At 39.9% G+C, this 20,976-nt stretch overlaps 2 protein-coding genes across 2 annotated transcripts; both read right to left on the reverse strand.

Moving 5' to 3' along the window:
- Nucleotides 1–5,433: 5,433 nt before the first annotated feature.
- LOC310960276 (DELTA-sagatoxin-Srs1a-like) lies at nucleotides 5,434–7,062 on the reverse strand. Its single transcript, XM_083931913.1, has 3 exons — nucleotides 7,002–7,062; nucleotides 6,335–6,460; nucleotides 5,434–6,232 (listed from the first exon to the last, which is right to left on the reverse strand). The coding sequence occupies exons 2-3, from the start codon at nucleotides 6,436–6,438 to the stop codon at nucleotides 5,776–5,778; spliced, it is 561 nt and encodes a 186-aa protein (XP_083788039.1). The 5' UTR covers nucleotides 6,439–6,460; nucleotides 7,002–7,062; the 3' UTR covers nucleotides 5,434–5,775.
- A 614-nt stretch (nucleotides 7,063–7,676) lies between these two features.
- Nucleotides 7,677–9,864, reverse strand: LOC310959995 (uncharacterized protein). The gene is made up of 3 exons (XM_083931569.1): nucleotides 9,744–9,864; nucleotides 9,324–9,432; nucleotides 7,677–8,360 (listed from the first exon to the last, which is right to left on the reverse strand). Exons 2-3 carry the CDS (start codon nucleotides 9,425–9,427, stop codon nucleotides 7,931–7,933), a joined length of 534 nt encoding a protein of 177 aa, XP_083787695.1. The 5' UTR covers nucleotides 9,428–9,432; nucleotides 9,744–9,864; the 3' UTR covers nucleotides 7,677–7,930.
- Nucleotides 9,865–20,976: the final 11,112 nt, after the last annotated feature.

Here is a 20,976-nt window from a genome sequence, read left to right on the forward strand (position 1 = left end):
GAAGGACAGTGGGTAAGGGCATCTGTACATCAACTGCTGGTTCATTTGGCAGACATAGTAGTGTGGCTGGGGACAACTCTACTGCTCCATATGAAGGGGCAATCAACAGCATCAATGACAGCTGGTCAACCTCCACAGGAAGCCAGAGAAAGTCATCTTCTGGAGTCTATGCAAAGTTATTGATTCCTTATTGATATCTCATTGGATTTGTAGATAATTCATAAGAAGCCTGCTTGCATTACACATTTTCACACTGACTAGTTCATTTGAGCACTCGCAGACTGGAGATTTGCTGTGAATTAAAAAAAATAAATATTAAATTAAAAGATATCATCCATTGATGCAAGTCATTCAGAGTGACATGAGTAATTATGTTGTTGTGTGAGATCCAGGCAGCTGGCACTGCTGTGTCAGAGCTGACCCGACAGCTGGATGACACCATGCTGGCGGCAGATGACTGTACATTCAAGTAGGTTTGAAACCAAAATTGCTGCTTGATCAGTCAGAATAAAGTCCAAGAAGTACAGAGCATGAACAACCGGGTTTCACTTGCCAACTGAGTCAAAAGAGGCGGAAATAGTGCTTCAATGATGATGGAAAAGGGGTAGGGCCTGCTCAAACCTGTGAAGGTCAACATTATTGGTTTGATGAAGATCGTGAGAGATTTATCCCTGAAAAACACCTGGAGCTGCAGCTGGACAAGTTGAAGGAAGAGCTACTTGAGAAACACTGAGTTGGGATCTTGAGAATCAGGAAATTAAAGGTCCAATATTGTTCAAAAGTGAGCTTTCTATGTCTGTTTTCATTATTATCAATAAGCAGGTCAAGGTTCTATATAAATAATGTGAATGCAACAAAATGCTCACTCCAGAGAGAACTAGAAACTTTGTCTTTAAACGAGCTGTCAGGACTTCTGTACAGTTGTGATGTCACAACTATATATGTAGAAAGTGCTGCTACAGTGGGGTTACAATCATGCAATGCTGCAGTGCTGAAGCAGACTGGTCTTTTTCCTGAGCGGGGCTTCAAGAGACAGGTGCTAAGATGGAGCGTTTCAGACAGAGGGTGAATACAGGTATATTCAGAGAGACAGTGTGAGAAAAATAATGTTTTTTAAACATTGAAGCATGTAAACATATTCTAGTAGAAACCCTAAATACAAGTATCAACCTAAAAATGAACATGATATGTCTCCTTAAAATCTTTAACAACTCAAACAAACAGTTGCCTAGAGACACATCTAGCAGTTATGGACAAACATTAGCATTGAGCTGGACTTGGGTTTCTGCCACCTTATGGATGTAAATTCAATATTCACTTTTTTTTGCTCTCTTTCTGTTTTTATTGAGGAAAATGTCTGAATTTTAGCTGCTAAATGCTCCATATATTCAGAGGCTAGTTCCTCACTTAATCTATGTGCTGTTTGCTATTTAACTCGTAGCATACAGCAGGATTTTAGTGATTCTTTTTGTTGAAAACAATGACAGCATGAGAACAGTAAAGTTGGAATATGGAAACAATGCGCTGAAAGTTACTATAAAGCTCTGTGGATCAAGGAAAACAGCAGAGTCGGGTCATCGTTCTCTGTGGGATCATCACTGCAAGCACGTCGTGATTCATAACTAAGATGCTATAGATGCTTTAAGTAGTAACATTGTGTACAACAAGGACAGCTCAATTTCCATGAAATGATAGGTTACGTGTACGTATGTACTGCTGTTAACATACTTGAGCTCAGAGTTAAATGAAGTACAGTCTCAAAGTATGACAACATGCCGGGTTATATATAGGGATGATAACACAAATGGCATTTTTGGATGATTCAGTACAGGTTAGCAAATGGAACTGAATAAGGTTTGTGTCATGTTACAAACTGACTTTTTAAAACAATATGTATTACAACATTCATGGCCTTTATAGACTTAGACGCATTAGGAAAGAAGCATCAAGGTAGGTCAGTTTCATGGAACAATGTAAGAGTATTATAGAGCACACTCAGTGTCCTCCCTCAGGTTATATGTATTGTTACCCGATACACATCTGCATGAGAGAAGTTACGAAATAACAAACTAACAGGATAAGACAACTTCCAAAGCCTGCTAGGAGCAGCATGACCTTCAACCCTCACACTTCATCCAAATGAATTATGAACGGTCCGTCAAATCTGAGCCCCAATTTTTTTGACAATACAAAACAAACATGAAAGAACTATGCAACTTCAGCTTATCTTAAAAATGTTTGACTTTATTTCTTACCCTTCTAGGCTCTCTAGAGGGAAATCTGAGTGAGATTGCGGCCTGTAATTGAGCTCCAGTGACGGGGGGCTGCAGGCGCCCGTCGCCAGCCTGACACACATTGGGGCTGACACAGAGTGAACTAGTGCCAGGCCCTGCTGGATGTCAAGACCTGTTTGGAGCCAGGAACAGCATGAGAAGAGGGTGAGTCACATTAATACCACTGTCTGCTCACAATGACAAGGCTTCTAGGAAAAGGACTGCTTAAGTCCGGTCCTTTACAGATTCTCAAAATCTATATACATTTCATTTTACTGTCACTGTAGTATCCATGTAGATGGTTTTTTCTTTTTTTTCCAGACTTGCCCAGAATGCTTAGAGCAGAACTGTAAACTGTCTGAGTACACTTGATATCAGAGGTGGCCTCTAGATGGCAGTCATTGAGAGCGTATTTAGTAGTTGAAGGCACTCAAAAATGGCACATTTCAAATACACTTCTATTGACTTTGATGAGAGGACAACCTGTATTATATTGCTGACTGTATCCTTGGTCATGGGCATTTAGGCTGTTGAAAGGGCTGCAGTCCACACCCAGACCTCAGGTCATTGAAATTCAATAATTTTCTGCTTCGGTTTGGACACTCCCAGATTGAGTCAATATAGAAGACGGTTCTCGTTTCAAAGCAAACAGACAGAATGACTGAAATTCAAACCACCTTGGAAGCTAGATTATGATCGCAATCACCCAGTTAATGCACTCTGAGCTTTGTGTTGATCAGCCCAAGTTCTTGTAGTGAAAATATTTCATGCTCTGAAGAAACACAGCCACTTTACAGTCTTGATAACAGGTGCTGATGATAACAGGAAGTAAATGGAGACTTCAAGTTCAAAGAGAGGGGAGATGGATGCTGTGTTTACTTCACTTTTCAACCCTTTTCCGTTTATAGCACATACAGAAAATACCAAGTGAAAATGCTAGTAAAACTTATAAAGCAATAATGTTTCCCACATTCTCATTTTTTTTCCTAACCTCTGCTAATGTTCTTGCACCGGCTTTCACTGCAGCCTTGCTGTTATTTTAGTGCATCAGCTAATTTTCGTCTCACGAAAAGACATAACTCCGATGGTGCACCTGCTCTCATCCACCTCCCTTTCCTCCGAACATCCCGGGAGGATTTTGAGAGAAGCTTTTTACCATGACAAACAGCAAGATTCACTCCTGTTTAGTGGGAAATAGCGTCAGTTTTCAATCCACAAATGCCGAGCTTCTTAAGTTTATCTACACGGGAAAATACATTTTTTTTAACATATCTTTTGTTTCCTATTTAAGAAGTCTAATCCCACTCTGCTCTTGAAAGATTTCCTCAGACTTAAATACGAATAACATAATGCACAAAAGAATGCATATGAATAATAAAAAAAATCTCTGAATGCAGGGAGATACTCAGATACACACAGACAGACAGACACACAGACACACACACACACACACACACACACACACACACACACACACACACACACACACACACACACACACACACACACACACACACACACACACACACACACACATTGAACAATATAATACAGAACATGAAAGAAGACGTATGTGCAGGTACAGTAAACATAGAGGAGATATTGAAAGGAAAAATATGAAAGGAAATCTGTGGGAAGGTATCCCTTATTTAAAAGCTGTGACAAACAAAAGTTTCTGCTTATTGTCCTTCATCTGTTTATAGGGACCGTGTGTCATTTCTCCAATACATTACTCCACAAAGCTTCAGGGACTGAGCCTATAAACAGGCCTAGTTTATGCCTCTATATTATGTATGGCTTTTATGCAAATGCATCAGTGACAGTGAGCAAAAACCTTTGATCTGGGCTTCTTTGTGGCAGCAAAAGCATCACGAATAGGAAAACAGAATCAGGAATGCAGCGTTGAGAATAGAATCGGGAGATCCCGATAACTTCGCCTGTGATGTAAATTAAAAGCGAATAGTGCCTCCTGCCTTAGAGCCCCATATTTTCTCGGGGTTAATGACTATATCTACACAGAAATGGTTGCGCCATTACTGCAAAACCAGTTTCTCGATGATGAGATAACACGTCAAGATTGTAATTTCTCCCCAATTAAAGAATTATACAGCTCTGATTAAGTGTAATGAGTTGCTGAGCTGTCATAACAGGAGGGGGTCTTCACAGAAAAACAACAAACAAATGCATCTATTCATTTTGTCCTTAATTTTATACATTCACTGGTTCATACCAGTGAAAAATGAAAAATGACCAAATAACTGAAGTTTTAGTGTTCCCTCTGGTTCTGCCAGGATGGGAAATTAAAGTCCTCTTCATCTCAAAAATCTAGTACTAATACTGTTCTACTGAGTCTCTTAAAAACAGATTTTAATGACACAAGGTTTTATTTAGCCAAGAATTGATTATTTGTTTTCATGTAGGTGTTCGTTGAGACATTATTTAGGATACATTTATTATTGTTATTACTATTATTATTATAACTGATTTGTAGCTGCTCTGGTCTTTCACAGAATTGTATAATTTAGCCGCAAGGTACTTTAAGAAAATATGAGAAAACAATGGGATAGAGATTTCATAATCATTTTCTCTGAAAAAAGTTTAGAGTTAAAGAAGTTTAAGAGTTAATTTTGAACAAAACACCAACGATGTTATTAACTTTTAGCATCACAAAAACTATTTAAATTTGATGCTTATTAAACCAACCTCTACAAAATGTGGTTAGAGTTAAACTTTCACATGATGTTTGGTGTAGTGTAAACACAGTGTTGACAATATGCTCTGATGTTGGGAAACATGAGACAGGGTGTGTCCCTGCTGCTCTCATAAAGCCAGTACGGGAAAAAAAAAACTGCACCTCTGTTCAAATTTCACTTCAACATGATCCTCCTGAGTCCACATAGAACACACATTATTTCTTTACACGCACTTTTTGCGAAGTCGAACACACACACACACACACACACACACACGCACACACACACACACACACACACACACACGCACACGCACACGCACACGCACACGCGCACACGCACTCACACACACACACACACACACACACACACACACACACACACACACACACACACACACACACACACACACACACACACACACACACACACATACACATACACACACACAGACACAGATAAACAGCTTCAGGAAAAAAAGGTTGATTTTATTCCAGTGTCAAGGTAAATACAGACAAGCTCTCCGTGTCTTTTATTAAGCTATGTGCCCTCATCCTGCGGTGAGTCATCCTTTGATTTTCATTTCTAAAGATGCCATTTTAAAACCGAATGCTATAGAACAGACACAGGCTTCAGCTATAAAGAGGGGGTTATTGCCGCCTGGATTTATAAACAAACTCAGAATTTAAGCTGATTTACTGAGGGGTAACACCCAGGTATACAAACGCATGTCAGCAACAATACATAAATCATGTGTGTTGACAGTATTAGGAAGAGATGAAGGGATGAATTCTGGCTAGGAGCGGTCTCTAGTATGTCTGCTGGCCCACGGGTGTGAAGAGCTTATCCCACACCTCCACCTTCATGATGGCGTTGCCCAGGGGACACATTGTGGCCCTGATATCTAGGTAGTTGCCCATATAATTAATTCCTGATCCAACAGCTTCCTCCCTGACAAACCCATGCTCATGCTGTTTCTTCTCGTAGTACATTTCCTTGTACAAATCCTTATCACAGTTGCGGCCCTTTTTATAGATGCCCACAGCAAACCAGTTCTTGTACAGGTTGTAGTCCCATGGAACTGAGAACATGATGGCCAGAGTCTCAATGTAGTCGTTCTGCGATCTCTCGAAAAGGTCGTAAGTCAGCACACCGATGCTGCCGGTTGCTTTGCCACCGGACTTGGCAAAAGTGCAGACCTCTGTCCTTAGGGGGCGCACTGTGGGTTGAGGTGGGTTGTATGTCTCCCCATTCTCTAGGTACACCCTGACCAGAACACAAACAGACACATCATTATGCATATTCTTTTGGATCTATACAAAATGTTTCAAACAAGCCTAAAATAATGAGTCCAACAGTCAGTCTTACTTGGGGTTGATGAGGCAGTAGTTGTTAGTGACATTTGCGATTTCGATGGTAACACTTCTCTTGCTCTTCACATCGGCTGCTACAGACTCAGCTGACTCCGTCATATTGAAATGGGCGTGAGATTCGCTGTTACAAAACGAAAAAAAAGATAATGTAGGTGTTAACCATCCGAACCAAATGACTTCACAGCTGGGACTAGCTCTTCCCTCCCCTCTAAAAACACACTGGGAATCATGAGAATCCCACTTAATACAATATAAGCTATCTCCCTGACCTCTGCCCTGATGACATGCTGTTTTGACATTGCATTGACCTTCAAAAGTGCACTAAACTGGCACTGGGGTATGAACGATGCATTTCAAGAGGCTAATGAGGTTTCAGAAACAGTTGTGAACAATCAGAGAATAGCTGCAGACTCTTTTGCCTCATTAGAGGGTGTACTCCTTCAAATACAGCATGCAATAATGAAGTTAGAGTGAAAACACTAAAAGAAATGATCACCCTATTTATCAAGTGATATATACAAATCAAACAAATGCCCCATCAGGCTTCTATATGCCTCTGCAAATAGCTTTTTTCTTCAGCTAATGAGACATTCTCTGCACTGCCTTTTATCAGGTTGTTTAATAAACTCTTCTTTTTTCCCCAAATGTTCTAAGTGACTTACCTGTTGAGAACCTCTGTTGATGCTTCCAAGTCCAAAATGGGAAATGTTACCTGGAAGGGAGGTGCCTGTAAATTTTTTGCTTTTTTTCAAACAAGGATAAGCAGAAGTGAGGAAACCCTCCCACTTGTTGGACAGAACACACCCTGTTTCAACACACACTCATCACTCACTCAAAAAAGGAGCCATGAGAACAAATATTCCTGGGTTTTTTCCTGCCACACCCTAATCTGTGCCAGAGTTTCCAGCAGTTTCTTACTGGATCCCGACATGTTGGTTTAGCCGGTATCATTCGCTCAGCACACTAATTTTCTCCTAAAGAATTGTAGATTTTGATAATCTCATTCTTGTGGTATTTTGCAACAGCAACAACAGCAAACTGAACAAGTTGAGACGGACATCTCTGGAGCTACTTATTATTCCTTGGGTTTGAAACTCTTGCATTCCAAATACCACACAAGAAACGCACCCTTTAGAGCAAAATGGAGAGTGTCATTGCCAGTGAAGAACAATAATGTAATCATGCCGATTAAAAAAACATCTATGCAGATATAGCATCTGTTGCTACTCATTAGAATGGGTTGGATCCAGCCAAGAGATTAAAAATGATTACTGTTCATCTGTAATAATGAAAGCATACTGAGTGAAAACATATCCCACACAACACAAGCATTTGGGTCTATATGTTTTATTATCATAATCAAAGACAAAGGGAGTGTACAATAGACATAAGCCCAAGAAGTAAGCTAATGTGGAATCAATGAGCTGGCTGTCAGATATTGATATCTTTCAGTGGACACAAAATACCGATGACAGCAAAATCAGTCTTCCTCTCCTCTGGATGACAATATGCAGTAGGAGTCAAATCAAATTAAAATGTATTTATTTTGTTGGATATAAAAAGTACAAAAAGGCAGAACACAAGTAGACTCTTAACGACCCATTTTATCATACAGCTCCACTTTGACAATGGCTCTGCCAATAGAAGACATCGTAGCCCTCAAATCAACATATGTAGCTTGATATTGCACTGCACAGCCGTGTGTCTCGGAGCGGGTAAAGTTACTGAGGTCTTTCCCTTCATACAGCTGGCTATACAGCTGTTTGTCACAGGCACGGGACTGCTCAACCACACCCACGGCCAGCCGGTTCTTGTACAGGTTGTGGTCATAGGGAACAGAGAACATGATGGCTATGCGATCGGAGCAAACCCGGCTCTGCGTATGGAGCAGGTCATAGGTCAGCAGGCCGACAGCGCCCGTGGCAGTGTTGTCATCCTTGGTGAAGGAGCACACTTCGGTCTTGGTGGAACGAACCGTAGGCTGGGGCGGGTGGTGACAGAAGCCACTTGACATGTACACTCTATACAACAGAGAAGGAGACAAATCCTTACCATCACTACCAATCAGTTGGTAACTTTTATGTCAGAATTTTTGATAAAAAAACAAACACAAGTTTAAAAGTTTTGGAGGGATTGACAGTCTACTTTTTAACTGTTGGGCTTTCCAGGGTACCTGAACTACCTTATGCTGATGGATGGAGTGTGACTGCGCAAGTACTGCTGTGGACTTCTAAGCAACAGTGAGTGTACCTGCATGCGATGTGCAATGAGGCAGTGTGTGTCACTGCATGATGGATAGGTAGATGTTCTCAGCAAAGAGATGTCACTCATGAAAACCACCCATCCAAGATATGGTCTGTCCTGTCACAGCTAGATAAATGTAGAAGCATGCTAGAAATTCCAATTGATGTGATCATTTTCTTTTACTTAGTTTTGTTTTATTCATTTTCATTGTATTGGCGGTCATCAAATCTAAAAATGTATTCATCTTAAATTGATGGTACACTGATATTTTACTTTAAATAGTATTGAGTTTCACTATAAATAAACATATATGTTTGTTTCTATGACTATTGGTGTAAAAAAGGTTTTGGATACTTCACTATAACAGAGACTCCATGCTAAATATTATCAAAACGCTGATCTGGAGCTGTAACCAGGCATTGCAGTCTCAAAGCACTTCAAAGCACTGCATTAAGCCTTTTGAACTGAAACCAATCAAACAGTACACACCCTGGTACTAGTGCGGAAAACAATGTTGATGCAGGTGATTAAAAGAGTCTAACCTGCATTGAAGTCCAATTTAGAGATGCACTAGAAAAAAAGCCTTCTCATTTATTGCAAAATTCTTTACATTATCTTCACATTTGTTTTTTTTCAGTAAATATGTTTGTGTTCTCATCCAATCCGCTTTTATCTCAGATTTCATATTCATTAAACCACTTCTTCGTGTATTAAATTGGTAAATGCAGGTACAGACTTACTTGGGGTTGATAAGGCAGTAGCTACCGCTGACGTTAGATATTTCTATGGTGCAGTTTCTGTTGGTGGGGAGAGTGGCTGACACAGCTTCTGCTGTTTCTGGCATCTTGGCTGCAAGGGGAACAGGACTGAAAGCTTAGAAATGTACATCAGCAAACAGGTCACTATTCAGCAGGCATTCTGCAGGAAATTGACACTTTTCTTTTATATAGAACACGCAAAAATAAAGTGATACAAATCTTCTATTGTTGTAAATGCAAACAACCAAACAATAAAGATTTTCTTCCTCTCAATTACAAAACTCCGAAACTGAATATCGGCACATACAGTATGTAGGTATAAAATATGAATATAGCTTATATAAGAACTGTTACTTAAACTTAAGTTATAATCTTGCTATAAATAGGAGTAATTATATTCACCTTTTGGAGTTAAACACTCAAGATGTGCTAGACAGCAGCGTCAAGTTTCCTTTTTCTCAGATGTTGCAGCGAGGTGGAGAGAGTCTTCCTTGTGTGATTACACCACCACAGAGCGTGTTCCAACACAAACACAGGCGTGTCCTACCGTGAGGTGAGCAGACATCATCCCTTATGGAAAATTCTCTATGAGAGGCACTTGGGCAACTACTAATATCCCATAACACAATATAATATTGTTACTAATGCGACTAAGGTCAATCATTAAACTAATGTATTCATTTGACAACATCTCTTAGACAGTATATGTGCGTTCATGTCAGACATGTGGGGGGGGGGGGGGGGGGGTTATTGATATCATCTCTGCATGCTGAAGAATTAAGGATTGAAGGGTTACTTTTTTCTTTAAATTTTACTTCACTGAAGTGTAACTAAATGCTGCACACTGTTGCGGAATCTTATAATATGATCTCCTCTGTGGTTTCAAACTGATTTTACTTATTGTTCTCCAGTTATTTCATTAGTTTAATGGATTTAATTTCATCATTTTCCAATGAACTCTCCACTTAGCTCTTATGGGACCCTTTGCAGCTCAGTTCAGCATATCATAAAGATCTGTATGAAACATGTCATGTTCTGACTCGCTTAGAATGTCGCCTGAATCCCACAGCATTGCTCAAATGATGACTTGTTGTTGCAGGTGATGGCTATCCACAGATTCCTAAGGGAACCTCCCTACATCAGTCACAAATTTCAACACCCCGTACGACTCTTATATCAATAATTCTTTTACTGCCGTCTCTGCTCCCACTGGAGTGTGAAGCTGAAGAGGAGACACTCCCTTTTTCCACACAGGAGCAACTTACAAAAACAACAATTATGTAACACAGTATAGTACACTGCAGTGGTATATTTATCCATAGGATTTTAGGGTCTGAGGGTCTTACCAATTAAGTATATTTTGCAAACTTAGTTAGTTTCAAGATGTGTTCATTATTCCTCCAACCAATTTAAGTTATTTTATGGCAGCTGTTCTTTATCATACATCAGGCGCCAGGAACTTGATTTAAATCATTTAACTCCAGAGCTTGAAGTCACCAGATGGCACCAAACATGCATTTGCAAAAATACATTTGCACTACACAGACTTTATCAGTTAATGTTGCTTTCTGATGGTTGGCCAGTGACCATGCAAGGAAATCTTTGACAAACATTATATATCCAGCCTGCCCTTCATTATGTCCTGTGAAAAGGGCACAGCTGCATTCAGATAGAGCTCTCTAAATCTATTGGAAAAGAATGAAACAGGTTTGATATAATCGCTCATAATAGTGGGTCAATAATGACCTTTTGTGCTGAAATTTACCTTTTTTGCATTATTAATAATTAATAATTCATCCATCCAGTATATTAGTGCACATCACCCTAGAACCACCATCTTTTGAACTGAACTTAATGGATGTCAAATGCAAGAAACAACAAAATGCCCTTACCTTTCCATTTAAGATGTGGGCATCCTCTATCCTGTAACACAAAAACCTCTATTCAGCAAAACGCATACAACCATCATCAATTGATTTATGTCAGAATGGATTCAAATTCCCTCCTTATTATATTAAGCAGATGTGTTAAGTTTAATCACGCTTCAGAGTAATCTTTGTCATTTCAGAGAACAGTTGGTAAGAGGCAATTAAGAAGGTGACAAAAAGACAGAATGTCAGTAATCTCTATCCGTAGGTTACTGAGGCTTTTAAAGTGTTATGGTGACGAAGATAAATGTATGCCGAAGATGAAACCGTATTTAATTATAGTGGCTGTGGTATCAGTAGGCCTATCTTAACCTCATGTCACTCTCATGGCTTTTTTTAGCCTGTTAGATACCTTCACTTACTGTAAATCCTTCTCTCAGTCTGTTCTATATGGAAAAAGTGAGTGTCAGGTTAATGGGTTGTTGAGACTGACGATAAATTCTTTTGTCAGAGTAGTGCTCTCATTAACCCCACATCTGTGTTAAAAGTGAACAAACAACAGCAATATTATTTATCCCTGAACACTTTGTTTCCATTACATTGCTTGTTTACTCTTTTGTATATTCAGCCTTAATTAAACTGTGAAATCTTATGTCAGCGTGTTGTCACCATTCAAGGCTTTAGTGCACTGAAAATAGCTGAGCCACGGGCTGCATTTACATAACAGAAAAGACTGCATAGCAATCAACACCTTTTGATGCGATGTGTGATAAATACAGTATAGTACACTTCTGTAACAATAAAAGACAAACAATCTTTGTAGAAAGGGCTGGTGTGGTACAAAACAGCCTTTACAGTCAAATGCAAGTGTGCAATCAGTGTGACCAGCCCTAAGGGCACAACTGTTATCTGTTGATATGAACGGGTGATGAGATGCAGGTGTGCAGGCAGGTGACGTGTCAAGTGACAGACTGGCGACACCTGGTGGGCAGGTGTGGAATAACACGTCAGAAACAGCAGGAGATGTTGGTAAACAGCAAAAATGAATCAGTTGAAGAGGAGCGGGGATGAGGAGTAGGAGGGAGCAGATGTTGCCATGACAACATCAGTAAATCATTCACAAATTATTACAATAGCATGAAATAATATGTGTAGAAATATGAGACTGTCGCAGGCTTTCTAATCTGGTTTATGATATTTGTCCTCAGATCCGATGCATTTTTCATGACTGATTCACAGCACAAAGAAAAAAAAGCCTCAACAAAAACAGGGGGAGGACCGCATCCACTCATTTGTATCAGAGAAGTCAAATTTAGGTAATACACCACTGAAAAATGGTGTGTTTTAGAGCATAGGAATTCATAACCCTAAGGTGATATTTGCACCCAAACTGATTCCTTCCAGCAGATTAACTCAGTTTCATTGAATTATTTTATCATCCTCAATTTTCCATTTACATGCTTACATCTTGACCCTGTGGCGTTTATTGGAGCATCCATTTTTATTATTATTATTTTTTTAACTACATATCAAACAAATGCACACCTCTGCAGGGATTCCCTGTTATGTAGCCTCCAATATGTGCATTTGTTCTTCATGTGGATGCCTCCCAGCTCTTATGCCCATTATCAGACACACAGTCGAGCCTCCTCATTCAGTGCTTGATGTCAGATTTTTTATTTTTTATTTATTTTTTGACCTTTCCCCAGAAACATGTTTTCACTACCAAATGTGATATCGACATTATGGAGCTCTGGGATGCAAAATTGGCCTCTTAGGACGTGTGAAAACAACCACGATCGTAAATTGCTCCTCTGGCGCTAGCATAGGCAGATGTGCCAGACCGATTTAGGATTGATATGACTTTGTACTACAGGGTGCTTTACATGCATTACAATTTTGCGACTCTTTGACTGTGTAGAGACAAAGAATTGCAAGGTGTACCCAGTGACAGTTACATTTAAATGCTTAAAAAATGAATCTAGTTATTGACAGGTAGGTTTTGCTTTTGTTAAACACAAATGCCTTATGATTTGTGGACGTGTTCTGTTCCATTCAAACCTTTTTTTCTGCACTGCATACAAAATCTGCAGCTGAAATGATGTGTGACATCAGTGACATCTCGCTCTCTCTTGGGTTCTGTCTAAGTCTCTGTTTCTGCTGTTACACATGGTGATAATTGTTTCCCTGATGCAGTGCCTTTACAGTTTCCACATCATTTTATAAAAACAGTGCCCATCCCAAGCTTCATTTGAATTTCACTGGTCATGTAAAATGTGAAAGAAATTCTCCTCTTTGAGGAGCACAGGAAAATACATCATGACGTAGATATGTAACAAGACACACAAACACAAAGCTGCTTTGCCTTCACCTGGCCTCTTTCAGAATAGTGTTTACTGATTTCAAATCATCTTCATACCATTTGCATAATTGTATGAAAAAATGGTAAAATGGTACCTGATAGAAAGGGCACGTTGCTATAGTTTGTTTGCTTCAGGAAGCTGTATTACATTATATTTGTGTTTCAAAGGTCTGAGGTAGATATAATATACTCAGTCATTATTAGAAAGTGTAATATTGTGTGCGATACTATTATTGTTGATAGATATTAATAATGATAACCTTGCCAGTTTAAAAAAAATTGAGATATGGTTACACTGTTAACTGTCTGGGAAGACGGCCTGGAAACTCTAAAAGGATAGACTTTACTTTTAGACCTTTCTATTTAGTATTTATAGGGAGCATGCAAACAGTATATTGTACAATTAATGTAACGGTTTATAACACACTATATTGCAGCTATAACTATATGTTAACTGTTTATTAATGAACATTATTTGTCAACAATTATAACTTCTGCTTTCATCATTTATTATCTGTTGGTCTCCAGTTACGGGTGCCCACAGGAGCAGGCCCAAATGGTTTCCGTATGTTTTATTTGTTTATTCTGTTCAAGTACTTCAGCTAATGACAGATGCAATTAGTAAGTGGGAAAAGTGAAGTTATTTTAATATTCATTTGGCAAAGAAATGACTCATATGTGACCATATGTTCTGCGTCACACTTCAAGAATAGCAATGTCAATTATAGGTTATCCACGCACAATAAACAGTGGCCCGCTTCATTTATGGTTCAATAAAAGTCCTTTATATATGATCTACTGTGTTTGCATTTGGGAAAGACTAATCTGTTCTGGCCAAACAGGCTTAAGTCCTGAAATTAAACTGATAGAAATTTATTTTAAGCGCATAATATTTTATATGATTTGGTTTATTATATTTTATTTATGTTATTCAGGTGGTAAGTAAATAGATCTCATTTCAGCACCGTGCTCTGTTCCGACAGCCTCGTGTTGAACGAGGCAAAGAAGCTTCTGTTCATGCCTCCCTTCTTATGGCGGAAGTATTAAATGTTATGAGGTGGTATTTATTGTGATTTACTAGAGCCTTTCATTCATATTGTTATCTATAGAAGATACACGAGAAAGGCAATTAAAAAGGTTTAATGAGAACTATGTAACAGAAAAGTTCCATTACATATCTTTGTTGGGGGGTTGAATTTTGGCCCACCACTGCAATAGAGTATGACTGCAATTTGAAATTTGAACCAATACACAGACAGACAATCTCTCATCACCCACTAATCTCATCACTGGGTGTCGGATAGACTTGCAGATCATGTCTATATTGGGTCCATTGGTCCATGACCAATTCTGGACATCTATTTGACGTCCAAACTAGGTCCTATTTGCACCATGACCAAACTTAGACGTCATGTTTGACCTTTGAACTGGGGACATTTTTTGGACATCATTTGGACGTCTATGACAGGTGAAGGAAATGTACATGATGTTTTTTTTGTTATTTTACGGTTTACAATTTCTCTTTAACAGGTTTATTTATATTTATTATATATTATTATATTATTATTATTATTATTATCATATATATTTATAATAATAAAGTTATTTATTTATGTATTTATGTGTTTTGCATTTATATGTTTTTTTTTTAATTTGGAAATGCAACTTGGTAGCCTTCCACCTTATTATGACAGAAGAAAGGCAGAGTCGGTCAGGAGCAACATGCTAATCTTAGCGCCTCTGCTAGAAACAAACAACATGTTGCTTCATCTGACGATGAATGGCCCGACTGATGGTCAAAGAATCAAGTACGGTATTTCTTTAAAACCTGACAGTCCTGTTGAAATTTCATTTGCCCAAAGGGCTGTTGCAGGAAACCTAGATAAGGAAGTAAGCCAGGATAACCGGAATATCCTGGATTAAGCCGGGATATTCCGGTTATCCTGGTTTAATTTATCCATGACCCGGTTGCACGAAAGCACATGCACATAAGTTACCATGGAGATTTATTCTGTGCTGTTAGCCAGGCTTGATTAATCCTGCTGCTTTATTTGTTTAGTCAGCTGTCACTTCGATCACAAATCTGAAACAAACTTGTTTCACAATTATTCCATGATCGCTTGATCTTTCTGACCAAATTTTTATAAGCCACGAAAGTACCAGGGATACATTGTGGGTGTGTGTGTGTGTGTGTGTGTGTGTGTGTGTGTGTGTGTGTGTGTGTGTGTGTGTGTGTGTGTGTGTTTGTTTGTGTGTAAATATTTAAACAGCTAACAATAATGAGAGGAAGAGAAATTAATGCAATTGGCTACTTTCATTTATTTCCTATTCACAAGATGACCACTTCAGATTTCAGTCTGATAAAACCCTGCATGCTTAGACAGACTCTGTGGCTCAAGGCAGGGTCAGGTTTGATGACGAAGAGCCATGGAGAGTTTCTCAAAGCAGAAATGTGGAATTCTAGACAGACAATCAGTTAAGCTAGATCCAATCAGTGAATATGAATACCTCTTTTTTTGAGACATCATATTATAGCCACATAAACTCTTACAATTTCATCAGCCTTGAGAATGGGAGATTCTGATTAATCCCTTCAGTCATCAAAATGGTCTTCAAAGGTAAAGGTTCCCAAACGTTGGGTAATGGGTGGGGGGAAGCAGAGGGGGATTATGCAAACTTCACAGTGATTAATTTTGGCCTGAGACGTATCTCCACTGATGGTAGCCAGGAGAGGAGCCTATTGATTGATTGCTGCAGGGGGCGCGAGGTTCTGCACATTTACTTTTTGATAAATAGGCTGTCAGGGACACGAACAACCAAATATGGCTCCGTAAATGAATGTTTAAGCGATTATGGTATAAGTGTAAATATTACACATCCATTAAGGAGGATTACATTTGGTGCCACTTTGAAGAGGGGAGGAAATAAAAGGGACAAGCCCGCAGAATATCCCACAGCAGAGTAGGTGCATGGAGAAAAGCGCTTTTAATCTGCATGTATAATGTTTTAGAATTCGAAATGGGAAAGTCCTTGACATTAATCTGTGTGTCCGCCAGTGTCTGCACTAGTATGCGCGCAAGTGTGTATGTTTATGTAGGCTGGTGTGTGTTTTGAAGAGGCCAGGGGCTGACGACGGGGGCTTTAAGTTGACAGAGCATGCCAGTGCATCCACCCGCTCGAATTACCACGCCATAAAAGGCATCCTGGGTGTTGCACTGGAGGTGCGAGTGGGAATAAATGCCTGCTTCAAAGATGATTTGTGCTCACTGCGGATTAATTCTCCCACCTAAGAAAAATCAATGGCACAGTGCGCAATAGGAATACATTTGTGTCACCTCATGGGGACAAGGAAGTGAAAACACAGCTCAGACAATACACATCACAATGAGTGAAACCCAATTAACAACCAAACTGGTTAGAAGGCTCATTCTGGAGAGCCGCTGGTAATTAAGGACTCCCTCTCTTTGTCTCTCAGTATCTCTCTCCATCTCACAGCTCAATGTAAATTAAATACATTTTTTTTTCCAAAATAGCACTTGCGTAATCTTTAACTTTTGAAGCTTCAGCATTTGATCACTCAAGATATGCAAATATATTCATCATTCATTGTACAAGTAAGCACTCTTTTTTTCCCCCAATCCCTTACACTCGACTATCAGTATACAATTTAAGAAGAAGATTTGACGTGAACTATTTTGCTTGTTTTATAATCATTTTTGGAGAAAATACTTTAGGTACATACATACGCTCACAAAGAGATGTCTGTAAACACGAGCCGCTGCTGGAGAGCAGAAAACATGCACATCATGTGCAATTCTGATTTCAAACACAAACTGATAATCCACTGGGAGAAACCCAGTGTGTGTTTACTTTATTTCCTCAACAGCATGTATAAGGCTGAAATGAAAACAAATCTGTTAGCCTCATTGTGGGCTCATTCTGCCACCACTCTGCTAATTACTAAATATGAATATTTAATGTATTTTCTGTCCTTTAAAAACTTGCTATGTTTTCTAAAACATATCTTGACTTTTGCCCTTCGCCACGTTTTCTTTCAAAGACATTTTGGAACAATAATCTACATCATGCAAACATGCTGTATCGCAGAGTTTGCACATACATTTACATATCCCCAGACGGCACATCCTCATCCTTGCATTGACTAAATGATAAACACCAGGGCCTCTGTTTGCCACTGATCGTCAGAAGAGAAGACGGACAGGAGATCAATAAGCTCCTCAACCTTACATTCCATCTGTAGGCTTTTCTCCTGTTCACCCCCACCCGTCTTTCCCAAAATCGTCACTCTGTTATCACATCCTCCAACTGCCCCCGAGCAGCCTTTCTGATGGCTCGATCCTGTACCTTTCACTCACACACCCACAACCCCGTGCCAGCCTTCCTGTTGCTCCCACCTCCCCTTTTTTCTGCTCCGTCCTGCTTTATAAGAAATATAATCCCATTGATCCAAAACCCGATGGGAAGCGGTGATCTGTAAACAGACTAGTGCTCAATAAGAGCTGTCCAGTCCTCTGGAGAGGAGATGGAAAGACGGTTTGTGTCTGGGTGGGTGGGGGGTGTTTACTGCAGCTGGTACAGTGCTGGAGAGGGGTGCTTGTGAGAAGGAGGTGGTGACAGTGGTGGTGGTGGTGGTGGTATGCCTTGCATCATTCATCAATTTTATTGCTTTCATGTCTTGTTGCTGGCTACCATCACCTCTCACCTGGCCCCTGTGTTCCCGGTAAACCTCACTCCCATCCGTGCCGCAGCCTCACTTCGATCAAACTATGTTCTACCCATGCAATTAAAAGGCCACAGTTCAGGGTGAGCAGATGAAAGGTGTGACATTTTGCTTTTGACTGATGATGAATTCAGAGTGACGGGCCGGACAGACGCATTCAGGCACAGATATGGATTTATTTTTTTCCCCCCTTATGTTCCCACACTCTCCCCACAACCCCTCCTCCCCTCCTGCCTTCTCTGCCGTCTTATTTTGCCTCTTCCTGAGGTGATGGGCTCTAGCTGTAAGGGAGTGTGCCCCACACCCCATCTCATCCTAAATCATTACTTGACAGTTTAAAAGGGCACGAAGCAATGGATGTTTTTTTTGCCTCTGTGTTTCCATGGTTATTTTCTTTCTCTTAACCCTTTCTCTTTTGTGTCTTTGATTAAGTGAGTGGGTCTGTCTGTAATTATGCTGCTTCCTTGTGTCAAGGTTATTTGTTACTGAGAGAGTAAGGCACAGACTCTCTAGCCAGATGGAAGATTTTTCACTTGCTGATGTGTGAGAGGGGCACAATTAGGATTGTTTTCGGCTGTCACATCTGTAGTACAATCAGAAGTGTCATTTCAGTCGGGGAGACTGCAAAACAGGATTTAAGTCTTCCATCTAAACTGAACTTGGGTTAACCTGGATCATCTTAAGCCACAGGTGGGGAACCCCTGCAGTAATGGCTTTTTAGGGGTCAGGATATTGATCTAGAGCATCCTTGTCTTTCGAGGATGCTTCAAAATGCTAGGGGTTCCTGTGAAATCACGGCGATGACCCGTAAACATGGTTCGAGGAAGGTGGCACAGAGGCATTAAATCTGCTGTCTTATCAAATTTTTGTGCATTTTTAGAATGCAAATTCACAATTATTTTTCCTCACTAAAGAGTCATCAGACATCACTTTGTTAACACTTTTCTAATGATAGAAGCAGATGCCAAAAAAAGCAGAGTAAATGCATACTGTATACAATACATAGTTATAATAGGTACAACATTACTCTAACAATGGTTCTACAAACATACTAAAGTTATTTTTATTAATTGGACACCTACAAATCTGCAGGAAAAAAGTGCAGGCCAGCAACACTGATCTCTACTCAGATGTCGGCACATTCGTGGACACAGTATTGACTGGAACAGTCCACAGAACCAACAGAGGCCTCAGGGTCAAAGGAACATTCTTGCTAATGACCCATAAAACAAACTGTACAGTTAGAAGGTCGCATCAATACTGAAACCTTCACCTCTTCTAACACAGGTCACTAATAGAGTGTGCACCCACATGAAAACGCTTTAATCCAAAGCCAATCGGACATCAAATGCAGTAACCACCTGAAAACACCATCACAATGAAACTAAGGCAGTTAAGAGAAGACAAGCTAAATGAGAAAAGCTCTATTCCCACATATATCTATATCAACTAAAATATATAAAGCTGTACTGGCACTTACAGAGTGACACTAAGCAAGCACGCACAGTAGCTACAGTACAGCGTGCATTCTTGCTTTGAAGATGCAACGCATAGTTCCTGGCCACATGCACCAAACAAACAGGAGGTAGCATTTCACATTGTGCAATGTACAAATTGAATGATTTAATAACTGCAGCGATGACACTGTTAACCTTGCAATGTCCTCAAACATTAAACTGAGATAAACTGTTGAAGTGGACAAGTCCCAGGAGAGTTTAGCTTCATCCTAGCTGAGATTAGTCGTTTAGCGGAACGCACAAAGACCAACAGCCCCTGCAGAGAGGAGGCACAGGCGGTGAAGCAAACAAGCCAGGATCTAGGCTAGTTTAAGACGGCCCTGCATAAACCTGCTGTACTAGGCATCTCATTCGCCAACGCCCGCTCTCTCATCAACAAGCTGGAGGACATGAAACTGTGGTTACCAATGGCCGCATGCATAGCTGTGTTATGGTGATAACAGAGACATGGTTGGTGGAAAAACTCCCCAACTTAGCCGTGGAGCAACCACGCCACATCGTCTACTGTGCATTGCATCTACATCCTCTCATTTTGGACTGAGGGCAAACTGGACACTAGAGTGACGAGGTACAAGATATATGACACGAAGTATGGCAAGATAGGACATGCTGGGTCTCTGCTGGTTAGCATGATAATTTCAATAGATATATCTACAATGCAATACAAAGACGTCTTTGACATGACGTCAAAACTGGTACTGCTTGACATTCTGTTGATAATGCTAGTTCCTGTTTTTACTTTGGCTTTAGAAATGTCACAAATACACTAATCATACTGCAAACACAGATATCAGCGGGTATCATTCTGCTTTAAAATGGGGTTAGCTGTGGTCCAAGGTGCGTGCTGTACACACACAGAGAGTTGTTATTTCAAATATGACCCATGACCTGACAGTTTGACCAAATGACCCGAAACACAATGGGCAAGAATAAGGTTTTTGATTCACAATTAAGCCGGGATGGAAAGCAATATACCTTTGGTAACCACATGACCTAGACAGAATGTCAGTGGTATGCAAGAATAGTTTGTATGAATTGAATTAATCGTCCAGTCAGGACCACTGATCTACCAGCTTTCTCAGTCAGCAGATATCAGGTGGCTTTCAAGCTCCAAGCATATAAATCTTCAGATCCAAACACGCTGTCC

This window comes from Echiichthys vipera (genome assembly GCF_963691815.1).
Source record: "Echiichthys vipera genome assembly, chromosome: 17".
Taxonomy (NCBI): Eukaryota; Metazoa; Chordata; class Actinopteri; order Perciformes; family Trachinidae; genus Echiichthys; species Echiichthys vipera.

Excerpts from the sequence above, each read along its gene's own strand:
- LOC310959995 (XM_083931569.1), bottom strand. The coding sequence starts at position 9,427 with ATGCCAGAAACAGCAGAAGCTGTGTCAGCCACTCTCCCCACCAACAGA. Across the intron at positions 8,361-9,323 it reads TACTGCCTTATCAACCCCAA|AGTGTACATGTCAAGTGGCT; the intron begins GTAAGTCTGTAC and ends TCTGTTGTATAG.
- LOC310960276 (XM_083931913.1), bottom strand. The coding sequence starts at position 6,438 with ATGACGGAGTCAGCTGAGTCTGTAGCAGCCGATGTGAAGAGCAAGAGA. Across the intron at positions 6,233-6,334 it reads TACTGCCTCATCAACCCCAA|GGTGTACCTAGAGAATGGGG; the intron begins GTAAGACTGACT and ends TGTTCTGGTCAG.